Here is a 23,094-nt window from a genome sequence, read left to right as displayed (position 1 = left end):
GTATTATAAAAATGCCTTTGACGCTATACGATATTCAACTTTATTAGTTTATTTTAAATTAAAGATGGAACACCTTTTAATCGTTCATGAATCATAAGCAACAAAGAATAGTACTCTCTCATATTGCAAGAATAGAAAAATATGTTTTTCATATGTTCAGATGTAAACAACATGTGTTTCGGGATGAATTTTTTTAAGTGCGAAAATATAATGTTCCTAAATTAACATAATATGTTAGGGACATATATGTTAATATGTTAGAATATATTATGTTTATGTGTATATACACAGTCTCACATAAGTTTACATACCCTTGAGGTTTTTACCTTATAAGTAAACATGTTTCTTGTTGTTGTTTATAATCCAGACTAAAAACATCTTCTTGAAAATGGACAAATACTTTGTTTTTCAAATTAATTTACAAAATCTAAAGCATATATATGCATATTTTATTATATTTTAATAATTAAAGAAAATACAATTTCTTAAACCGTATGTAAACTTGTGTAAGACTGTGTATATTTTTTGGTCAATGTGCTTCCAAATATATTACATGTTCACATAAAAAGAAATGTCATTTTTTAGAGGGTGTGAAAATAAATAACCGGTATTGAAATTCCATAACTTGAGTTCACAAAGCCGTTGTGTTTTGTACGTTTTTGTAATGAAGTAAGTTTTAATCATAACTTTATATAGGTTTGTGACAAACGAATATAGATTGCAATTTCAAAAATGTTTGTTTGGAAGAAGAATATAGAATTTCTATGATAAACGTTTCACGTGTTTTAAAGTATGTTAAAACAATTAAATAGAAACTCACTCAGAAATTTACGATTTTCTAGCTAGCTGCTGAAGGACGATGCCTTCCTTTCACCATGATTTTAGTTCTCACCACTTTCTCTTTTGTGCTACAATCAATTTAGAAGCTCATATTACATTTTTAGTCCGTAGGCGAATCGAAATGTGAGCCATACGTTTTGGAACCGTACTATCGACAAGGCTATACACGAAGAAAAACTTCTTTGCTCAGAAACAAAATTTTAGCCACGCTTTGTCCCTTTCCCATATGTTCTAAAATAACTTTGACCCCAAAAATACTTACCGGATACCCTACTTATGTTGATAACATCAGACATCTACCCATCGTCTCCCAAATAATAAACCACGAACAAATAAAGTACAATAAGATACGTACCTTTGGTGCATCCCACAAAATACTAAACGTAGAACTGAGCCTAGTAAAATGTTTCTGTTAGATGACAACTAAAACTGTCAAAAAAATTATACCCGACGATACTTAACTAATAAATAAATCTTTGCATTAATAGAATTAATTAAAAAAGGTGATTATTGTATTATTTTTTTATGAAAATTCTATACTCTGAGTATTGAGAGCAGATATGTAATTGTTCGTGAGTCAATTTGCTAATTAAAATACACATAGGTCGAAAAGTCTGCGTTCACCTTATTCTTACCACTTCAAGATTATTTATTAAATAAACAATAATTGAAGAAAATAACCGAGTCAAAACAATTTTTCAAGAATCCAAAATTATAAAAACGTTATAGGAAAGCATATAGGTTAAAATTTTGTTTCATTATGTGCAAATAATTTTTCTATTGTCAATATTGACTACCCCATTACCAAATCCACCAAAAACCTCCTCCTTTTACCCAGCCAACAAGATTTTTTTCAATCGTTCTTCCAGTTTTAAAACCATTTAGTGCCAATTTATTTGACTACTGGTTTTTTTTCTCATAAAATACAATTTCTTTCCAAAAGCTTTCTATGCTTAAAAAACTTCAAAATATGAGATTCGCATCCTAATTAAAAGTATACATTCCCAATTTAAAATCGGATTGCTCCCGTAAATGAACATTATTTTAAGTCATCAAATCGCATACATAGCTTTGATCCCAATACCAATGAGTGTATTCAGAACATAATTTAAATCATAATACACTTGGCGTTTTGGAATACTTTGGAAGAAAAATTTACGAAATGTAGACGGTAATAGTCCGATTAATACCTACCGAACCTCTGCAACGAATACACAAGCAATTGCTTCAAGCACACACGACACAATTCGAGTAGTAACTTCATTGTCTATTTCTCAAACGACGATTGTGTTTGTTTTTCTGTTGATAGTAGAGGTGTGAACGTGAGTAATATTTTACTCACGCACACGCACGATATTGTTTGGTAGGTCTCACCCTCACGCACACTCACGAAGAAAACTTTTACTCACGCACAAAATATCGTGACTCACGAATAATTTTATGAGTAATTTACCTGAGGGACGTGTCTGAAATCATGAGCACGATTAAAATCGAGAGCGTTATTGAACTCTTAACATCCTAGGTGTCACTAAAATTGCAAATGAATTTAACTTTTAAGCGTTTTATGTTGGAGAGCGGGATTATTTTCGTGAGCGTAATTCGTTACTCACGCACACTGACGAAGATGTTGTTTTCGTGACTCACGCTCACGCACGACATTTTGGTTTGTTAATCACGCACACTCACGCCGTTGACATGAGGCGCGTGAGTCAAGAAAATTTTCGTGAGTCACGACAATTTCGTGTCACGTGCACACCTCTAGTTGATAGTTACTTCGTGCCGCATACGAAGTTTCGTCTTTGCTAAAGCAAAATATTCTATCTTCACTAAAAATTGTATGTTTTACTCGTATCGTAATGATTACAACAAAACCAAAATGTTGACAAGAACTGCACAACGATTCCTTTTGAATGTGATGGCTCTGCAATGCTTGACACTGTAATCGCTTTACAGTGTTTCTGTTCTAATTGACACTGTAATCGCTTTACAGTGTTTCTGTTCTATTCGTTAATCGAAGTACTCGTGGAGTGTATTGCCTTCACTAGAACATCGATTACTTCGAATAGGCTTGTGCAGGCCTTTGATACCTACTTACCAACTCAATCCAAGAAATACGTATTAGACACATACATATACACTTACTAAGCACCCTCTCATTTTATCAGTTAATGTAGAGTACGAACGCTCGGCATATACAGTCAAAACGATCAATAGAAAAAACGTCTTTATTCAACTATGAATGAAGAGCTGAATTAACTTTTTTTGATAACTTCAATAGATATTAAATATTATTTTTACAACGGCAAACACAATAATGTCATACAATTATATATAGGTTAGGTTAGGTTACATTTAGGTAGGTACAATTATATATAACATTATATTTTCCCGTATTTTGGGATTCAGAACGTGTTATCCACATCGGCCACCTCGAGAAGGGTAACCGATCACAGATTTGAACTATACCGAATTATTCGGTGGATTTGATGCAAAATTGAAGAAACAAGGTCCCCGTTAGATGAAGAAATCAGTGCTTTTTTCCAATCATAACTCACCTACTCGCACCTCCCGCGTCGACACGGCCAGATTGACTCCCCTGATTTGATTGTTTTATTCCAAACATAAAACGGCGTATTTTCGGATAAGTTAAAAAAATCGAGCATCGCTGGGTCAAGTTCTATGTTCAAAAATAAATCACCGCACAGACAAAAAGTTCGCAAAACCATATGATAAATTTAACTTATTTTTATTTCAAAGCCCAATGAAGTTTTCCTTATCGCAAGTATGTCTCACCAAATAAACTAAAGTAGAATAAAATTTTCTTAATTTTTATAATTTCGTAAACTGTAGTTAAAAAGTCAACCAGGACATTGCTTTTCCTTGTGTGGTGGCCACCAAATGGATTACAAGAGATAAAATATTCTTTTTTGTGGGTGTTGAAAGAAAAATAAAATATTAATTAGTTTAAATTAATTTTTTGGAGGAAAAAGTTAATTGAAAATGCACTCAAAAAATTGTCAACGAAAAAAAATTATATTTTTGAAACAGTAAAAAAATACTAATTTCGTGTTGAAAAAAAAAAACAAATAAATACCGTTTGTAAAACTAATAAAATGTAAATCATATGAAAATAAACAATAAAATATAAGAAATAAAAAAATTTTGAGGATTTGAGAAATCATGAAACTGGTGAGCAATATTTTGAAAAATAAAACTTGAAAGAAGAAGTTGTAAAAAGTGAAAAATCTGAGTTTTAAAACTGTAGTAAAATTAAAAAATATATGTAAACTGGAATTTCATATTAAAAATAATGATGACAAAAAATTTAAAAAGTGAAGTACAATTTGTCCAATTTTCATTTTTCCCATCAGTTTGAAACAACAAAACACAATGAAATTTTCCTTATCCCGTATGTGTACGGTAATAAAAAAACGATAAAAGTCGGCTAGTAAATAAGCCGTTAAAAGTTCAGCAAAAGTCTCGAATGCACAGCATAGATGATGAATGTATTTTGAGACAAAAACAAAGAAAAACATTATTATTGTTTTGATTTCAGGTTAAAACCATAGGTTGCTTAATCAACAGAGGAAAAGTATGCTTGTCTAATTTATCCAAATAATTCGATGGACGATCGTTTTGGAAATCCCACACTCCTCATCAGTACCCTCTACTTGCAGCGAAACTATCAACCAATTATCAGAATAAATTCGGATAATTCACTAAACCCAATGTGAATTACACTTGAACCTTCCGAAAAAAAGTTCTTGATAGTCGTTGCAGTTTAGTCAGCGTATGGTTTTAAGCTGAAATCAAAGCAATAATAATGATTGAAGAAGAAACTAACAATAAAAAAACAATAAAACAATATCATTTCAATAAAAAGAAGTTAAATATTGCATCAGTTAAACGATGGACGTATTTAAGCAGTAAGAGTAACGATATACACATATTCGAAGTAGCGTTGCCCATTTGTCTTTTTCCCTGCTTGATATGGCTGTTTTAGTCTTTTAGTGTGGAAAATATGCAATGCATGGCTCTTTAAGCGGTTTTCGTCTTTTTTATCTTAGCCTATTGTATAGAAAGTCTTTGAAAATGTGAAGTAATGTAATAATAAAACAACTTTCGATATTATACTAAAAACATCGTTTCATGTAGAATTTGAAACAGAACATACCATGCACGCAGAAAAGAAATATTATCACCCCAAAAACATTTCAAGAACATTTGAATTTTTTGTCGCAGCCATGATATCTTCTAGCAAATTATGTACCTGATTTCGGCAAGAATTTTATGCTTGCCGAGAAAACAATTTTTTTTGAGACAAATATGTCACATGTTTCGCTGAAAATGTAACATTATACACTAGAAACATGTTTAGGGGTGATCATATTCCTTCCCTGGGTGTGGTAACTTATAAACGTTCACAAGTTATTAATTAACTAGCAAAGATATACGACTATGAATATATGCCGGGACCCAGTTTACCTTGTTAATTTCAAACAACAACAAATGGCAAAAATTAAAATTTCTATAGGTTGTACTCAGAGATGGTCCGAGTAGCATTTTTTTGGTTTTCTACACGGTTTTCTATTTGTTTTGTGTTAATTTATTTATTCATAAGTGGCACGTGATTTTATGTGAACATAAAAGGAAGGAAGTGTAATGGTTGTTGGTGTTGGTTTTTTAGTTTGGAATTTTTCTGTATTGTATCATTTACTTTTATTTGCAGCGTTTGTACATTTGATGAGTTCACGCGGTAAATATCGAATGATTACTTTTTATTGGAATTGAGGCAAAATAGTGTATAAAAATAGGTGATGTTTGCATATACACCATTATAAATAAGGAATTAGTCAAAACTAAATTATTTTTATGTTTCCTTTTTTTAAATGGCATCATTTTTTCGCCGAAGAATAAAGATTTTTTCATAAATATAACATTTTTGCTTGTGACCATGTTATTTTAATTGAGAGATAAACATTTTTGACGAATACTATATTATTTTAAATGGTGAACATTTTCTTTTAATTCAAACAAAACTCTTTTTATTTATTTCACAACATTTTTGAAGATGACCATGTTATTTTCCTTAGCACAAAGATCACTGGGCTAACATGGTTGCAGATGAAAATGTTACATGATCGCCATAAATAGCTCCTATCATATTATTTTGCTGTTCGAATATGATCATGACAATCATGTTTTTTCTTTGCATGTACTGTCAAAAAGTTGTAAACGTAGAAAACGTTGTCTACCAGTATAAAACGTAGTAAATGTCAAAAATTCTTACAGGTTCCTTAGATTTGATTTCAAAAACAATTTTGAATATCCTAGAGCATGAAAAAGTCATATTGAAATATTTGGGCATGAAAAAAACCAACCACGCAAATAAAGTAAGACAAACATGTTTCAAAAACTAACTTTTTTAAAAAAGGTTAGCATTTTCTTGTATTTAATCTCCCCCCACCGCATTAAAGTAGTAAAAGTAACGCTTATGCTCACGTTCCAAATGAAACACTTACCACATATCACCACTTATTTATAATAATCATTTGCGTATTTCCGTTAATTTGGAATATCTTTGAAAGAAGTAAAATTTGTCAAATATAATATGTCCTATCAACAAGTTTTTTTATTGTGAAGTTGTAGTGTAAAGTTAGTGTAAACAGTTCTTAAATTATTGCTCTTATTATATCCTTTGTTTTCAATTTGTTTCATTTTCTCTTACAGAAAAACTTTTACAAAATAGTTGTTCATTTAAAATTTTGTTTTCCCGTGAATCCACATGTTTATATATTACATATATCAAAAATATGAAGATTTGGATAGATGATTTGTATCCAAACCTATATACGACAAGTTGGTCTCACACAAACAAAGCAAAAAAGCATTCCTCTCAGTCGATCTTTTGGAAAAATTCAATTCCCTTTCTTTAAGAACAACTAAACCAAAGATTACGATAAGAGAGCCCGTTTGTCTTTTATTTGATCTTACAGAAATTTTACACGAGACAAGAAAACTAAATTTGTCTTCAATTGTGTTACTATTCTTTCAGTACATCTTTATCAGAAAGATTAGCGGATATCAAAGTCATTGCATCCAAGCAAACGTTTGTTGAATATGTGTACCATATGTTCAAATGGTACATGCAAAGAATAAATACATTCCAACAAATTTTCTAACCTTAATGATAAATGAAAAATGAGCTAAAAGTTGGACAGATCGTTTAATTAAGAATGCCTAAATTTCAAAACATATTATAGTGTTTCTTATGCAATTGTACGGTTATTTTTTATTATTGAACACTTACCTTTCAAACTCCAGATTATATATAAGGGGTTAACATTTATGTACGAGTACTGATAATAATTCTCTCATCTCTGATTCGTTACAATACAAATATTTGTGTAGATTACCATTCAAATGACTTTAGAAAAACTATGGAGACCTACTTCTAATTGAATTTTAAAAATAATATACCTGAATGCAATAAAAGCATCGCCCATTTCTCCACCGACAATGTGAACACCACCATCTGGAATTGACAAACCTTTGAAGAACTGACGAATATCCAGGGCATTTGCCGACCACGGCAAATTCTGTAATCGAATTATTACATTCATGCCTTTTGATTTCTGCCTAAATGTTTATCGATTGATTTTATTTTCAATATTTATTACAAACAATACAGTCAATATCCTCTTCTTCTTTAACGCTCATTTAATTATTGATTTGTTTTCGCGATAAAACCAATGTAGCTCTGACAAATTTCTTGTAACAAGAAACTGTGCAGAGTTTAAAACTAAAGTATATGAATGGATGTGTGATGTTTGTGTTTTGAAATATGTCCAATGCGAAAATTTTTTGGGTACTTTTTATTTCTTGGAATCTGCAATGAAAAGAAAAATAAAATACAAATTATGAGTTAGCTGCATAAATGGGAAAATAACAAGAAATAAAATATTTTATAACGAGTATAATAACTACAAATAGTACAAACATATACTTATTTTTTCGTTTATTGTGATTCCTTCTTTGTTTGTAAGTAAGTCAATCCTTTTGGAATCGCAAATGGTTTCAATTAATGATGTTTTCTATTTCTTTTTTTTTTTCAAAATATGTGTATTTGAATCGCTGTTGAGCGTTTAGGTTAAAATGTAAAAACAATGCTGTAGTTTGTAAGCACATATAGATTGAAATTTGTTCCAATTGAAATTTTTTGGAATTCCATCGCAAATGGAATCGAATGTTTTACTTTTGCTTGCTCCGATTATCGCACGAAATAATATGCAATGAACAGCCATAAGTTCCAAATATACGAGGGCAGTTAGGAAACTTCTTAGCCTAGCACAAAAAGCGCGATATAAACAGAAAAAAGTTAAGTGTTTTGGAAACTTCCTTCCATCTCTGTTATGAACACATGTTAAATTTTGTTTCGATCTGGCAACTCCTTCATATAGAAACAGGTGTTCAAAAAAGACGCATCCGCAATTTTTTTACAATGGAAAAATTAGAAATGCGTGCTGTCATTAAATATTTACATAAAAAAGGTTTATCGGGACAAGAAATTCATAATGATATAGTGAATGTGTTAGGTGAAAGTGCTCCTTCATATGCAACAGTAAAAAATTGGGTTGCTGAATTTAAACGTGGTAGCATTGAAGATGAACCACATACTGGGCGTCCAAAAACAGCAACAACGACAGAAATTGTAGCCAAAGTACATGATATGGTATTAAATGATCGACGAATAAAAGTGCGTGAAATTGCTAATATCATGGGCATCTCAAATGATCGAGTCCATTTAATTTTGCATGAAGAACTACATGGATCACCACTATACTCCAGAGACAAAAGAACAATCCAAACAATGGACTGAAGCTGGAGGAAGTGCCCCAAAGAAGGCACAACCCGTTGCGATAAAACAATAAATTCAGAGTACTATTGCAACCTTTTGGATCAATTAAATGTACAAATTCGAGAAAAACGCCCTGGCTTACAACACAAAAAAATAATTTTTCATCAAGACAACGCGCCAGCGCACAAGAGTGTTTTAACAATGGCTAAAATCAACGAATTAAAGTACGAGTTACTTGACCACCCACCTTATTCTCCTGATTAAGCTATCAGTGACTTTTACTTGTTCCCAAATCTAAAAAAATTCCTGGCTGGCAAGCGTTTTACCTCAAATGAAGATGCAATTACAGTTGTTAACCACTATTTTGAAGACCTTGAGGAAAACTATTTTAAACAAGGGATAGAATTGCTAGAAAAGCGTTGGACTAAGTGTATTGAAGTTTCAGGAGATTATATTGAAAAATAAAAATATTTTTGAAAAACTAACTATTCTCTTTCATTGATAGGCTAAGAAGTTTTCGAACCGCCCTCGTATCAGCTGTCAGAAGTTTCTTGTCCATCTGCTTCTCATACACTTTTGTGTAAATCGGAACACAACCAAATATGAATCGCGATTTAAATTGGCAAATAGTATATTGTTCGATTTATTTTTTATTAACAACACTTGAGAAGTATTATTGTATTACCAACCTTAACATTCTCTAGATACGATCTTATTTTTGTGGCGTATGATAAACAAATGCATCGATCCGAAGAGAATTTTTCTTATATACATATGTGGTGATATCATTGGCGACCAGTTAAAAATTTTGTACATTTATTGTCATAGCAGAACATTACACTGAAAAAAAGCATACTCGGTTCCAAAGATTTTGTCTTTACTTTAAAAAATTTGGTATTGATTCCGAGCCAAAGAAGCGGAGAATACAAGTAAGGATACTTTTAAGACACAATTCTCTTTTAAATTTAGGTTTTGTGTACTTGCTTCTAGGAAGCAAATTTTAATTTTTCGCTTTCTCAGCTTTTTTTCTTCATATGCTATCAAAGTCCTTTAAAAACGAGTTAACGGCAACTTTGTTTTCCAAATTAGGACTCGACTTCCAGTAGAAATTATGCTATGTTTGAAGTAAAAAACTTCTTTAAAATAAAGTTTTGAAAAACATGTCCTATATTTGAACGATTTTTTGCTTTGTAGTCAAGATGCAAAAAGACAACAAATTTAAAGACAATTTCATTAAATTTAAAGAATTTTTTTGAATTATTAAAGTCAAGTTGACCTTAGCCTATACATTTTTTCTTTCATGTTAAGATACCCATTTTTAAGTCAAATCACTTAATTATAAGGACAATACGACTTCATTAAAAAGTTTATCGACTTTTGGACAAGGAAAATAACTTTTTTTTTGAGAAATGCATCTTCTATGCTAAGCAAAATTTGTATTCGTATTTTAAAGACATGAAATCTTTGACCTCACGACAATATTTTTTTCAGTGTAGTTGAATATTTTCTTTTCATTCAGTTCAGTTTTCAAAGCAGTTCAAAATTAACCCTTAAATGCACAAGAATATCGATTCCTCTGAAAAAATATGTAATATGCAAAATGGTAAAACAAACATAGCACATTTTTTGCCAAAATAGTGGTTGTATATTAAAAGATACAATGCGCATGTTTTAGTTTACAAATAAACAATTTGATTTTAATAGAGAATAGAGATATTTGTATACTACACAGATTTTTTTACCAACATTACTTTTATCTCTGGTAAATATTATTTATCTTCCAATTTGTAGATTGTTTGATTTGATTTTCAATTTTGTTCTCAGATTACACAGAAATGCTATAGATTTTCCGGAAAACCTATTTTTTAAAACAGCGTAATGATTTTTTAAATGCAACAAACTTGTTCGCGTAGCATTCGCTCAATATTTTAAGACGCATCTATCTTAAAAGATACAGTGCGCATTTAAGGGTTAAATAACTTCAATAAAATATCCATTAAGGAGAAAAATAGAATTGCCATTAACTAAAATGTACTATAAATATGACGATTAAATTTTGACTCAAGAACGGAAATATTCGGCTCAAAGCAGAGGTGTAGAATTATCAGAAATTTGCACATCACTCCTTATCCAATAATACAATAAAGTACATCTTTAACATTGATTGTAAACTTTACAATAGTGAATAGAATATAAAATATTATAATATAAATTAATATATTATTTTAGTATGAGGTTAAATGAACAACTAATTTAGTTTATGCATTCCCATAAAAGCGAAATGAGCCTCCCGAAAAAAGGGTTTAAATATCTCGTGTGAGCGTGCAAGAATATGATGAAATAACGGCTTAATTTTAAATCTACACTGAAAGAAAACCATACCCGGTTCCAAAGATTTTGTCTTTACTTTAATGATTTTCGCATTGATTCCGAGCCTAAGAAGCGGACAATTCAAGTAAGTATACTTTTAAGAGAAAATTCGCTTTTAAATTTGGTTTTTATGTTTTTGATTCTAGGAAGCAAATTTTAATTTTTTGTTTTTTTCGTCATATGCTGTCAAAGTCCTTTAAAAACGTGTTGACGACAACTTTACTTTCCAAATTCGGACTCAACTTCCACTTGAAATTATGCTATCTTTCAAGTAAAAACGTCTTTAAAATAAAGTTTTGAAAAACTTGTCCTATTTCCAATTGAACACTTTTTTTGCTTTGTAGTCAAGATGCAAAAAGACAACAAATTTAAAGACAATTCAGTGTTTGAATTTTGCTCAAAAATGAGCTGAAAAAAACATAAAAAACCCTCATTTATTTGAGTGCCGGAGCACACCTGAAGCTCGGCACTTTTTAAAAAGAGTGGGCCGACAGCTCCGCTCACTAGTGCCAATGAAATGAGCAGCTCGTAGAACTGTTCTATAAAATGAGGGTTGTTTTGAATTGTATATACATAACTGAGATGCCATATTGTAAATTTTAAACATTTTTCTAGGGAAGATTAGGTTAGGTTAGGTTAGGTGGCGGCCCGATGTATCAGGCTCACTTAGACTATTCAGTCCATTGTGATACCACATTGGTGAACTTCTCTCTTATCACTGAGTGCTGCCCGATTCCATGTTAAGCTCAATGACAAGGGACCTCCTTTTTATTAGCCGAGTCCGAACGGCGTCCCACATTGCAGTGAAACCACTTAGAGAAGCTTTGAAACCCTCAGAAATGTCACCAGCATTACTGGCTCCTTTTCTAGGGAAACAATTGGAAATAAAAATATTCAAATGTGTGGATAACAAAAAATATGAAAGTATGTGAAAAAGTTTAACAAAATTCAGAATAACCCCCATATGCATACTATTACCATACAAATTCCTTCGATAAACTGTCAGTAAATTATTGTGTATATGGGCCAAACCTCTGCAACGAATACACAAGCGAATACTTCAAGCACACGCCACACAATTCGAGTAGTAACTTCAGTGTCCATTTCTCAAACGAGTGAAATAGAAACCTTGCACATTGTGAACCAAAACAAATAGAACCCAGTAAAGCAAGCACCCAACAATGTTTTGAAGTATTCGAATGTAATCGGAATTCCAAATCCATTCGTTTTACAATTTCCATTTCTGTGTAGATGAAGTTATTTTGTTTTCTCAACTATAAGAGTATGCCACACACACATATTCCTATTTTGTTTATTGTTGGCACATACAATAAAAAGCACAAACGCGCTCACAGCCTGCATTCATTGACTTCTGCCCAGTGCTGCCGTTAGTGAAAAATTGAGTGAAGTAGATTTTGGAAAAAAGTGGAGTAGATTGAATAAAATTGAAGTAGCATACATTTTTTGAAAACAAAACAATCCCAGCAAAAACTAGGTAACCACATCTCATTACAATTGACATTACCAGGAGTAAAGCTGTCTTTACACGTTGCATTATATTGCGGCGAGTTGTAATGACTAACTTGTAATGACAAAAATAAATACTTCTCGGTAATTTTCGAATTGTTATTCTCAAATTTTTAGGCAGTTGTAGTTAACGAATTAATAAAATAGAATAAATGTTGGTACCATTAGGTATAATTATTAATATAATCGAGCACTTACATAAAAAATCAAAAGGAATATGTAATGTAACGGTAATTCTGAAAATTTTTCCGTTAAGAAATTTTTATCACAAATATTGCATAATAATTGTGTTTAATGACATTATCATATTATGTTTTAAATAAATGCTTTTTTATACCTCATTCACATTACACTTCCAAAATGCGCTTAAACTAAATTTCAAATGCCATTTGCCTTATAAAATAGAGACTTAAAATCCACTTTTAGTAGATTTCGAACCTTATGTGAATTGGCTATTGGATATATTATAACGTAATTCACGAATCCAACTCCCTTAAACAACCTACATTTATTTATATTTTAAGTGTGAAATTAATTTGCGTGTAATCTTATTTAGATTATTTATTAGATTTTTTGTTTATTTATACAATATTCGTTTCTATTCAAGTAGTTCTCCTATTACAGCATAACTCGCCATATTTTCATACATTGTAATCGGCGATAGAAATCAATATTTTCGAGATTTGGTTGGCGTATCTACGAATAAGTCATTACATATTAGGTGATTATATGCTTTAAATGCACTACTTATTTTATGGCCGAAAGTATGCCTGGGGAGAAGTACTTTCCTTCTAGGACATGCGTATGTAAATGTAATCCGAAGCGATGCCAATTAATAAGTGGTTATTAATTTTTAAATAGGCTTACCTACAAGATTACCGGGTAATGAGAGTTTTTGCTGGGATAGAATTCACTTTATTATACCCTCCACCATAGGATGGGGGTATATTAACTTTGTCATTCCGTTTGTAACACATCGAAATATTGTTCTAAGACCACATAATATATTCTGGGTCGTGGTGAAATTCTAACTTCGCTAACTTCCAAAGAAAAGAAGCTATCGACTTGAAACTTGGCACAAGTAGTTGTTATTGATGTAGGTCGGATGGTATTGCAAATGGGCCATATCGGTGCCCTTTTACGTACAGCCCCCATATAAACGGACCCCCCAAATTTGGCTTGGCGGGGACTCTAAGAGAAGCAAATTTCATCCGATCCAGCTGAAATTTGGTACATGGTTTCAACATATGATCTCTAACAACCATGCAAAAATTCAATCCACATCGGTCTATAATTATAATTATAATTAAAATTATAATAATTCAATGATTAAAACCGCTATGTTCATCGTAATTAAAGGAAAAACATTTAGGTAATATGGGGAAAAATTTAAAAATTTGAAGCAGAACAAAAAGTGAAGCAGATTTTTTGAAGAAGGAGTGACGAAGTAAATTTTGTGAAAATGAAGCAAAATACTTCGTTTGAAGTAGTAGCGGCAGCACTGCTTCTGCCAATCAACTGAGCGACGATTGTGTTTGTCTTTTGTTTGATAGTTACTTCGTGTCTCATACGAAGTTTCGTCGTTGCTAAAGCAAAAAGTTTTGATTTACTCGTATCGGGACGATTACTTCAAAACCAAAATATTGAAAAGAACTGAAAAACGATTCCTTTTGAATGCGATGGCTCTGCAATGCTTGACACTGTAATCGCTTTACAGTGGTTTTGTTTTATTCATTAATCAAAGTATTCGTGGTGTATTGCCTTCACTAGAACATCGATTACTTCGAATAGGCTTGTGCAGGCCTTTGATATGAGCATAAATGTAGAGGGTCCGGGAAGGTGGTAATCTAAGGCCCATTAAAAGAAAAATGTTTAAAAAACAATCAAGAATTTGTGGCATCTCCTTAACAACTGACTCTTGATGTTGTTGAAATATGTGTTCCACCAACACCCCGTCTCCATTCATTTCATTTCTTCATCAACTTAAAAAAAATACACATATGGCATCACCAATTTCAATTTGTGTCACACATACTACTAAAGGGTGATTTGTTAAGAGCTTGATAACTTTTTTAAAAAAAAAAACGCATAAAATTTGCAAAATCTCATCGGTTCTTTATTTGAAACGTTAGATTGGTCCATGACATTTACTTTTTGAAGATAATTTCATTTAAATGTTGACCGCGGCTGCGTCTTAGGTGGTCCATTCGGAAAGTCCAATTTTGGGCAACTTTTTCGAGCATTTCGGCCGGAATAGCCCGAATTTCTTCGGAAATGTTGTCTTCCAAAGCTGGAATAGTTGCTGGCTTATTTCTGTAGACTTTAGACTTGACGTAGCCCCACAAAAAATAGTCTAAAGGCGTCAAATCGCATGATCTTGGTGGCCAACTTACCGGTCCATTTCTTGAGATGAATTGTTCTCCGAAGTTTTCCCTCAAAATGGCCATAGAATCGCGAGCTGTGTGGCATGTAGCGCCATCTTGTTGAAACCACATGTCAACCAAGTTCAGTTCTTCCATTTTTGGCAACAAAAAGTTTGTTAGCATCGAACGATAGCGATCGCCATTCACCGTAACGTTGCGTCCAACAGCATCTTTGAAAAAATACGGTCCAATGATTCCACCAGCGTACAAACCACACAAAACAGTGCATTTTTCGGGATGCATGGGCAGTTCTTGAACGGCTTCTGGTTGCTCTTCACTCCAAATGCGGCAATTTTGCTTATTTACGTAGCCGTTCAACCAGAAATGAGCCTCATCGCTGAACAAAATTTGTCGATAAAAAAGCGGATTTTCTGCCAACTTTTCTAGGGCCCATTCACTGAAAATTCGACGTTGTGGCTCGTTAGTAAGTCTATTCATGATGAAATGTCAAAGCATACTGAGCATCTTTCTCTTTGACACCATGTCTGAAATCCCACGTGATCTGTCAAATACTAATGCATGAAAATCCTAACCTCAAAAGAATCACCCTTTACATATTTTTTGTGTCACATATGAAAGAGCTGTGTGAGCAATAGTTTTTCGTTTAAATTTGCTCAGAAAATGCCTATTTTTCAGTGCCTCACTTTATTCATAGGTCTCCGAGAGCAAGAGCTAAAAAACTGAACAGCCCTTTTTTAAAAAAGTGCTGAGCCGGAGCTTCGGAACCATTTCGAACACTGAGACAATTCCATTAATTTTAAAGCATTTTTCTGAATTATTAAAGTCAAGTGTACCTTAGCCCAAAAAATTATAAAGACAAAACGACTTCATTGAAAAATTTATTGAATTCTGGGCAAGGAAAAAAAAACTTTATATGAGAAAAACATTTTTTATGCTAAGCAAACATATTTTATGCTAAGCAAAATACCATTCGTATTATAAAGAAATGAAATCTTTGGCCTCACGACAATATTTTTTCAGTGTAAATTCTGTAGATTTTTTACTCTCATTATTCCAATGAGCATTTAGTGCTTTTTGATTCCAAAATTTTATGCTAAGCAAAATACCATTCGTATTATAAAGAAATGAAATCTTTGGCCTCACGACAATATTTTTTCAGTGTAAATTCTGTAGATTTTTTACTCTCATTATTCCAATGAGCATTTAGTGCTTTTTGATTCCAAAAAGCACCAAATTACCTTTTTAGTGCCTTAGTAATTGCACTTTGTGATTTTGGTGCTTTTTCAATTGACGACATCTTTTCATACAAAAATTAGGATTAGACTGTCAAAAGCATAAGAAACTCAACTATATTGCCATATATAGAATTTGATTGATATGAAGGTGATATTGATTATTCTTTAATCCACATTGTTATTTAGCGTATTCTTTTGAAATGTTTAGCAACGAGTGCAGAATTTCTGAACTTGACAAAGATGTCATTAAAAACGTTTGTATAAATTTCGCAAAAGCACTCATAATTGAAATAAGAAATAGACCTCCTCCAAATATTAATATTTCCAAATTTAGTGTCGAAAAATGTATTTTTTTCCTCTGGAAAAACACATTTTGAAATTTGAAAATCATTACTGATGAAATGAATTGAATGAAAGTAAAATAAGCATTAACAATTATAAAGTTGTACGCTTAGATAGAGGTTCATAGATCCATAAAATTAAAAAGGGTTCAAATCAAATCTATATCCAAAAGTTGTAAATATAATACATCTTAGGAAGTTTTTTGTTTTTTTTCTTTTTTGGTAGTACATGGAATTTTAGCTGGCTGCAGTACTTTTTGTGGTGGGAACTGATTCTAACCAGCAAAAAATTTGGAAGTCACAACTTTAAAAGCACTTCCCGAAGATGCACTCCCAAAGATGTTCTTTATTTTAATTACACACACGGATGAAAAAGACTGTTCATATGTTTGGGCGTACAAATTATATGTTTGGAACTCAAATTTTTCAACATAATATTTTTAAGTACAAGCATACAATGTTCATAAACTAGCATAAGATGTTTGGGACATATATGTTGATATGTTAGAACATATTATGTTTGTAAATATAACATACTTGGATGCAAACATATATTAAATTAGAAATAACTTATACATATATGTGTTTAGAAAGAGACATCTAGAGAGTATGCTGCAAGTAAAAGAATGGAAGTAACCAATTGGCGCCTTAACAAAAAATATATATACAAAGAAAATTTCATTAAAATTTTGTTCTACCAGTGTATGTCTATGGTGAAATATAATATGTTTGAACAATACAAACAATATTTTGTTTGGACCAATCCGGAAAATATGTGTTTGGGGTATATGTTACAGAAGCGATTTTTTTAGGGCGCAGGAAGTTCTTTTAATTCAATTTTTTATAACTCGATTTTTTCTTATTTTTAATGGGTTATTTTATTTTAGATTTACTAAATTCGTCATTCTTATGAAATAGTACATAATTTCTTTAAATTTGTAAATTTTACTACAAATGGGCCTATCTTAAACTTCGTGTGGCACTAAAGGCATTCTTGCAATTTTGAACTCCAATTTTTTTCCTTCAAACTACAAAATTTTCTTTAGCAAGTGAACAAAAAATATTAATAAATTTTCCTGAATTTGTCGGAAAAAATTACTTATTTTTGTGATATCGGCGTGATGTCAGCGTTTGTAAGTGTTTGGTTAAAATTTTCTACAAATAATCTAAATTTCCTAAAATAAACCAAAATATTTCTTCCTGTTGTGTTCACTGCTTTTTCAGTGTATGGAGCCTTTTCCAAAACATGGACCGATAAAAACTAAAATCGACACAGGGTCTATAATCAGCGTTGCCGCTAACTTTTTTGAAAAAGAGCCAAATGTAAAAAATTAAATTTGTTGCAAGAAAAACGAATTAAAAGTACAAACGAGAAACAAAAAATAAAAATAGGAACACAAGAATACATTCTGCATTCATTAGTTGGTTTATTTTTCATAAGCAAGCTCCGCACAATCAATTTGTAAAAATTAGATAATAAGAAAATAAAAGTGTAACAAAACAAGTATATACAGCAGTAAGTTCGGCCGGGCCGAATCTTAAATACCCACCACCATGAACCAAATATTAGGGTTTCCTTTGAAATTTCAGGAGGGCTTGAGGACTTGAGGACACTTCCCGAAGATAAATTTAAAGATTTCACCTATGAAGACTATATCAGATTTTGGATTTATTAGAAAAATTTTTGTTTGAGTTTTAGAGGAATCATTAACATCTCTTGTAAGTGTGCAAGAAAATTATAAAATAACGTCTTGATTTGAAATCTTAAATCTGTAGAAGTAAAATCTGGAAATTTTGCATTGAGTTTCAAACAATTTTCATGATCAGTGCGCCTTCTACACCCTCAAGAAGTGAAGTCGGTCTATATGGAGGCATTACCAAATGGACCGATAAAAACTTAATCCGATACACGTTTTTGTGAGCCTAAAATACCAGAATATTTACAATTTCAGGCATATCAGATAAAAACTACGGTTTCTAGAAACCCAAGGAGTTAAATCGGGAGATCGTTCTTATGGGGGCTATACTAAAATATGGACCGATACTCACCATTTTCGGCACACCTCTTTGTGACCCGAAAATACCTCTAGATTTCCAATTTCAGGCAAATAGGATAAAAACTTCGGTTTCTAGAAGCCCAAGAAGTAAAATTGGGAAATCGATCTATATGGGGGCTATACCAAAATATGGACCGATACTCACCATTTTCGGCACACCTCTTTATGGTCCTAAAATACCTCTAGATTTCCAATTTCAGAAATATTGGATAAAAATTACGGTTTCTATAAGCCCAAGACCCCAAATCGGGAGATCGGTCTATATGGGGGCTATACCAAAATATGGACCGATACTCGCAATTTTTGACACACGTATTTGTGGTCCTACAATACCTCTATATTTCCAATTTCAGGTAAATTTAATAAAAACTGCGATTTCTATAAGCCCAAGAAGTAAAATCGGGAGATCGGTCTATATGGGGGCTATACCAAAATATGGACCGATACTCACAATTTTTGGCACACATATTTGTGGTCCTACAATACCTCTAGATTTCCAATTTCAGATAAATTGAATAAAAACTGCGGTTTCTATAAGCCCAAGAAGTAAAATCTGGAGATCGGTCTATATGGGGGCTATACCAAAATATCTACCGATACTCACAATTTTTGGCACACGTATTTGTGGTCCTACAATACCTCTAGATTTCCAATTTCAGGTAAATTGAATAAAAACTGCGGTTTCTATAAGCCCAAGACCCCAAATCGGGAGGTCGGTTTATATGGGGACTATATTAAAACCTGGACCGATATAGCCCATCTTCGAACTTGACCTGCCTGCAGACAAAAGACGAGCTTGTGCAAAATTTCAGCACGATTGCTTCATTATTGAAGACTGTAGCGTGATTACAACAGACAGACAGACAGACAGACAGACAGACGGACAGACGGACATCGTTATATCGTCTTAGAATTTCTCCCTGATCAAGAATATATATACTTTATATAGTCGGAAATCGATATTTCGATGTGTTACAAACGGAATGACAAACTTATTATACCCCCGTCACCATTCTATGGTGGTGGGTATAAAAATACTGATAAAAATAAAAAGTGAAATGGGTAATTTTTTTTTTTCATTTTTTATCCAAATTAACTTCCAAGGCACAACTTCTAAAGAATGGAAAGGAACCAAAAATCGAGTACTTCCGTCCTATGGCAACCCAGCAAAAAAAGCGTCGCCAAAAAAGTAGTGAAAATTTTCTTTTTGGATCCGGAAGTGGTGCAAAATTGACACAGAAGCGATGAATTTAACATAGGACGGATGTCCACCATTTCAACAGCCGTTGCACTGAATTTGCATCACTTCTTAAGGCGTGCTGCGAATCCAGTGTTGTGGATGTGAATTAAGAAATTTTGTGATATTTTGACAAATAAATAATTTTAAAATTTTTTATGATTTTTAATGCATTATGGCGCTTGTCTGGAAGATTTGACATCGAAAGTGGTTTTGTGCTTCTTAAACAGCGGTTGACGTTTAGAACTTTTTAAAGATTTAGAAAGATTTCGTTGTAGTTGTCCATGGTTACTAAACTAAATTTCCAACATTACAATATTTTGTCACATTTCGATTGGGCTCTTCAACTTAGTTACTTTAATTGGGAAAAACTAGTCAGAAAAATAAAAAAGAGCCAAATTTGGAGCTAAAACAAAACAGAGCCAGAAGGTCAAAAAAGATCACATTTGGCTCTTTAGAGCCTACAGTACTGTAAAGAAATTATACTTTACGCGTTGAGTGGTTGTAAGTCACTAATTTATGTTATTCTAGAAAATATTCATCCTTATATACTAAATCTTAAACTAGCTCCTACCTAAATATTCTTAAAAACTAAAGATAAGAACATGAACCCCTTCATAATATTTATGGCCATACATGTGCACCACATTGCTGCGTTATCAGCTACGGTTACACTTGCAATGCGTTCTCATTTTATTATACTATAAACCGTATCTGTCCCAAAAACACAAATCGCAGATAGTGCATGTTTAGAAATCTAAACAGTATCTTTAATTTCAGTCAAATCTGATAAAAGCTACGATTTCTAGAACTTAAAGAAGTCAAATTGGGAGATCGATCTATATGCACCGAAAGAATTCTCATCGTAACAATAACGACAAATTTCATTAAAAGTACGAAATTTACAACCAAAGAAACTTTTCATAAAAAGAACGACATGTTTGTTAGAAACAAATTTGATTGTCCAAAGTGCAATTGGTTGTAGTATCAAGTTTGAAAAATGTCATCACTACTTTAAACCGTAAGTTTTTGATTAATTATCAGTGTGTATGCCTAATTTTTATTCATAACAAGGTCAAAACTAAAAATGAACCAAAAAGACCAAAAATGAAATAGAGCCAAGTTGGCTCTTCAGAGTCAGTAACGGCAACGCTGTTTGCCACACCTGATACATACACTGTTAGAAAAGTATGTTTTTCATATGCTCCGATATAAACAAATTTGTGTCGGGCACAATTTTTATACACAGTATATTTAAGTAATGTTCGTAAACTAACACTACATGTTTGCGACACATATGTTAATATGAAAGAGCGACAGAAAGATTATAGAGCAAGAAATAGAGATGGAAACCGGGAGGGTTGACGAAAGATATCAACATAACACAGCGAGAGAATCAAAAGAGAGCAATTTCTGTGAAACCGCTTGTATGTTGTTTCGGAAAACTCTTTTATGATAAGGTCAAAAATTTGATATGCTTAAGTCTAAATATTATTTAATTTGAATATTATAATGAGTATTCGGAGTAAAGAGGATAGACATTCGGAACCAAGAGAATAGACATTTGAAAAAAAAAACAACAGCATGTGTTTTCGCCTTGAGAGCAGCATGTGTGGACCAGGGATGGAAAATGCAGTACTATAGTACTTTTTTCAATACTTTTTCACCCTAGTCAGTACCTTAATACCCCCGCGAATGATTTAGTACCTTTTGTGTAGACATTTTTTAGCCGATATCAGATTTATGGTAAAGGGTGATTCTTTTGAGGTTAGGATTTTCATGCATTAGTATTTGACAGATCACGTGGGATTTCAGACATGGTGTCAAAGAGAAAGATGCTCAGTATGCTTTGACATTTCATCATGAATAGCCGAACGATCTGCCACAACGTCGAATTTTCAGTGAATGGGCCCTAGAAAAGTTGGCAGAAAATCCGCTTTTTTATCGACAAATTTTGTTCAGCGATGAGGCTCATTTCTGGTTGAATGGCTACGTAAATAAGCAAAATTGCCGCATTTGGAGTGAAGAGCAACCAGAAGCCGTTCAAGAACTGCCCATGCATCCCGAAAAATGCACTGTTTGGTGTGGTTTGTACGCTGGTGGAATCATTGGACCGTATTTTTTCAAAGATGCTGTTGGACGCAACGTTACGGTGAATGGCGATCGCTATCGTTCGATGCTAACAAACTTTTTGTTGCCAAAAATGGAAGAACTGAACTTGGTTGACATGTGGTTTCAACAAGATGGCGCTACATGCCACACAGCTCGCGATTCTATGGCCATTTTGAGGGAAAACTTCGGAGAACAATTCATCTCAAGAAATGGACCGGTAAGTTGGCCACCAAGATCATGCGATTTGACGCCTTTAGACTATTTTTTGTGGGGCTACGTCAAGTCTAAAGTCTACAGAAATAAGCCAGCAACTATTCCAGCTTTGGAAGACAACATTTCCGAAGAAATTCGGGCTATTCCGGCCGAAATGCTCGAAAAAGTTGCCCAAAATTGGACTTTCCGAATGGACCACCTAAGACGCAGCCGCGGTCAACATTTAAATGAAATTATCTTCAAAAAGTAAATGTCATGGACCAATCTAACGTTTCAAATAAAGAACCGATGAGATTTTGCAAATTTTATGCGTTTTTTTTTTTAAAAAAGTTATCAAGCTCTTAACAAATCACCCTTTACAATAGTTTTGACAAAATATTTTAATATTTTGAGAAAGTCTTTAACAAAATTTGCTAATAGTCTTTTACAAATTTGCAAAACAGACAAGTTCATGCGAGAACAAAATCTCGATTTTGTAAAAAAATCTACCAACATTTGGAGCAAATTTTACCAAAAACTAACAAAAAATATTATTTTGCAAAAATTTATTTCTTCAGAAAAATTTTATTTGTATAGAAATTTTTATCTAAATTTTATTTCTATAGAAAATTTTGTCAAATTTTATTTCTATGGAAAATTTTGTCAAAATTTTATTTCTGACGAAAATTTAATCAAAATTTTATTTCTACAGAATATTTTGTCAAAATTTTATTTCTATAGAAAATTTTGTCAAAATTTTATTTTTATAGAAAATTTGGTCACAATTTTAATTTTTATGGAAAAATTGGTCACAATTTGGTTTTTATGGGAAATATGGTCAAAATTTAATTTTTATGGAAAATTTGGTACAAACTTTATATCTAACTATAGAAAATTTATTCAACATTTTATTTCTGATGAAAATTTTATTTCTATAGAAA

General features: G+C 32.3%; 1 protein-coding gene and 1 long non-coding RNA gene across 3 annotated transcripts in view; both read right to left on the bottom strand.

Annotated features, from left to right (window-relative positions):
* Positions 1 to 23,094, bottom strand: part of LOC142236465 (uncharacterized) — an 83,065-nt gene that overhangs the window by 33,170 nt on the left and 26,801 nt on the right. For both annotated transcript variants that reach the window (XM_075307688.1, XM_075307689.1), the window contains one exon: positions 7,321 to 7,729. In XM_075307688.1, coding sequence (XP_075163803.1) covers positions 7,321 to 7,463 — 143 coding nt within the window. In that variant the 5' untranslated portion in view covers positions 7,464 to 7,729. The remainder of the gene's footprint in view (positions 1 to 7,320; positions 7,730 to 23,094) is intronic.
* On the bottom strand, positions 3,034 to 3,893 carry LOC142236473 (uncharacterized). Its single transcript, XR_012722047.1, has 2 exons — positions 3,396 to 3,893; positions 3,034 to 3,300 (listed from the first exon to the last, which is right to left on the bottom strand). It is a non-coding gene; the product is annotated as an uncharacterized LOC142236473 (long non-coding RNA).

Source organism: Haematobia irritans, chromosome 4 (genome assembly GCF_050003625.1).
Source record: "Haematobia irritans isolate KBUSLIRL chromosome 4, ASM5000362v1, whole genome shotgun sequence".
Lineage (NCBI taxonomy): Eukaryota > Metazoa > Arthropoda > Insecta > Diptera > Muscidae > Haematobia > Haematobia irritans.
This window is presented reverse-complemented; position numbering and strand designations above follow the sequence as displayed.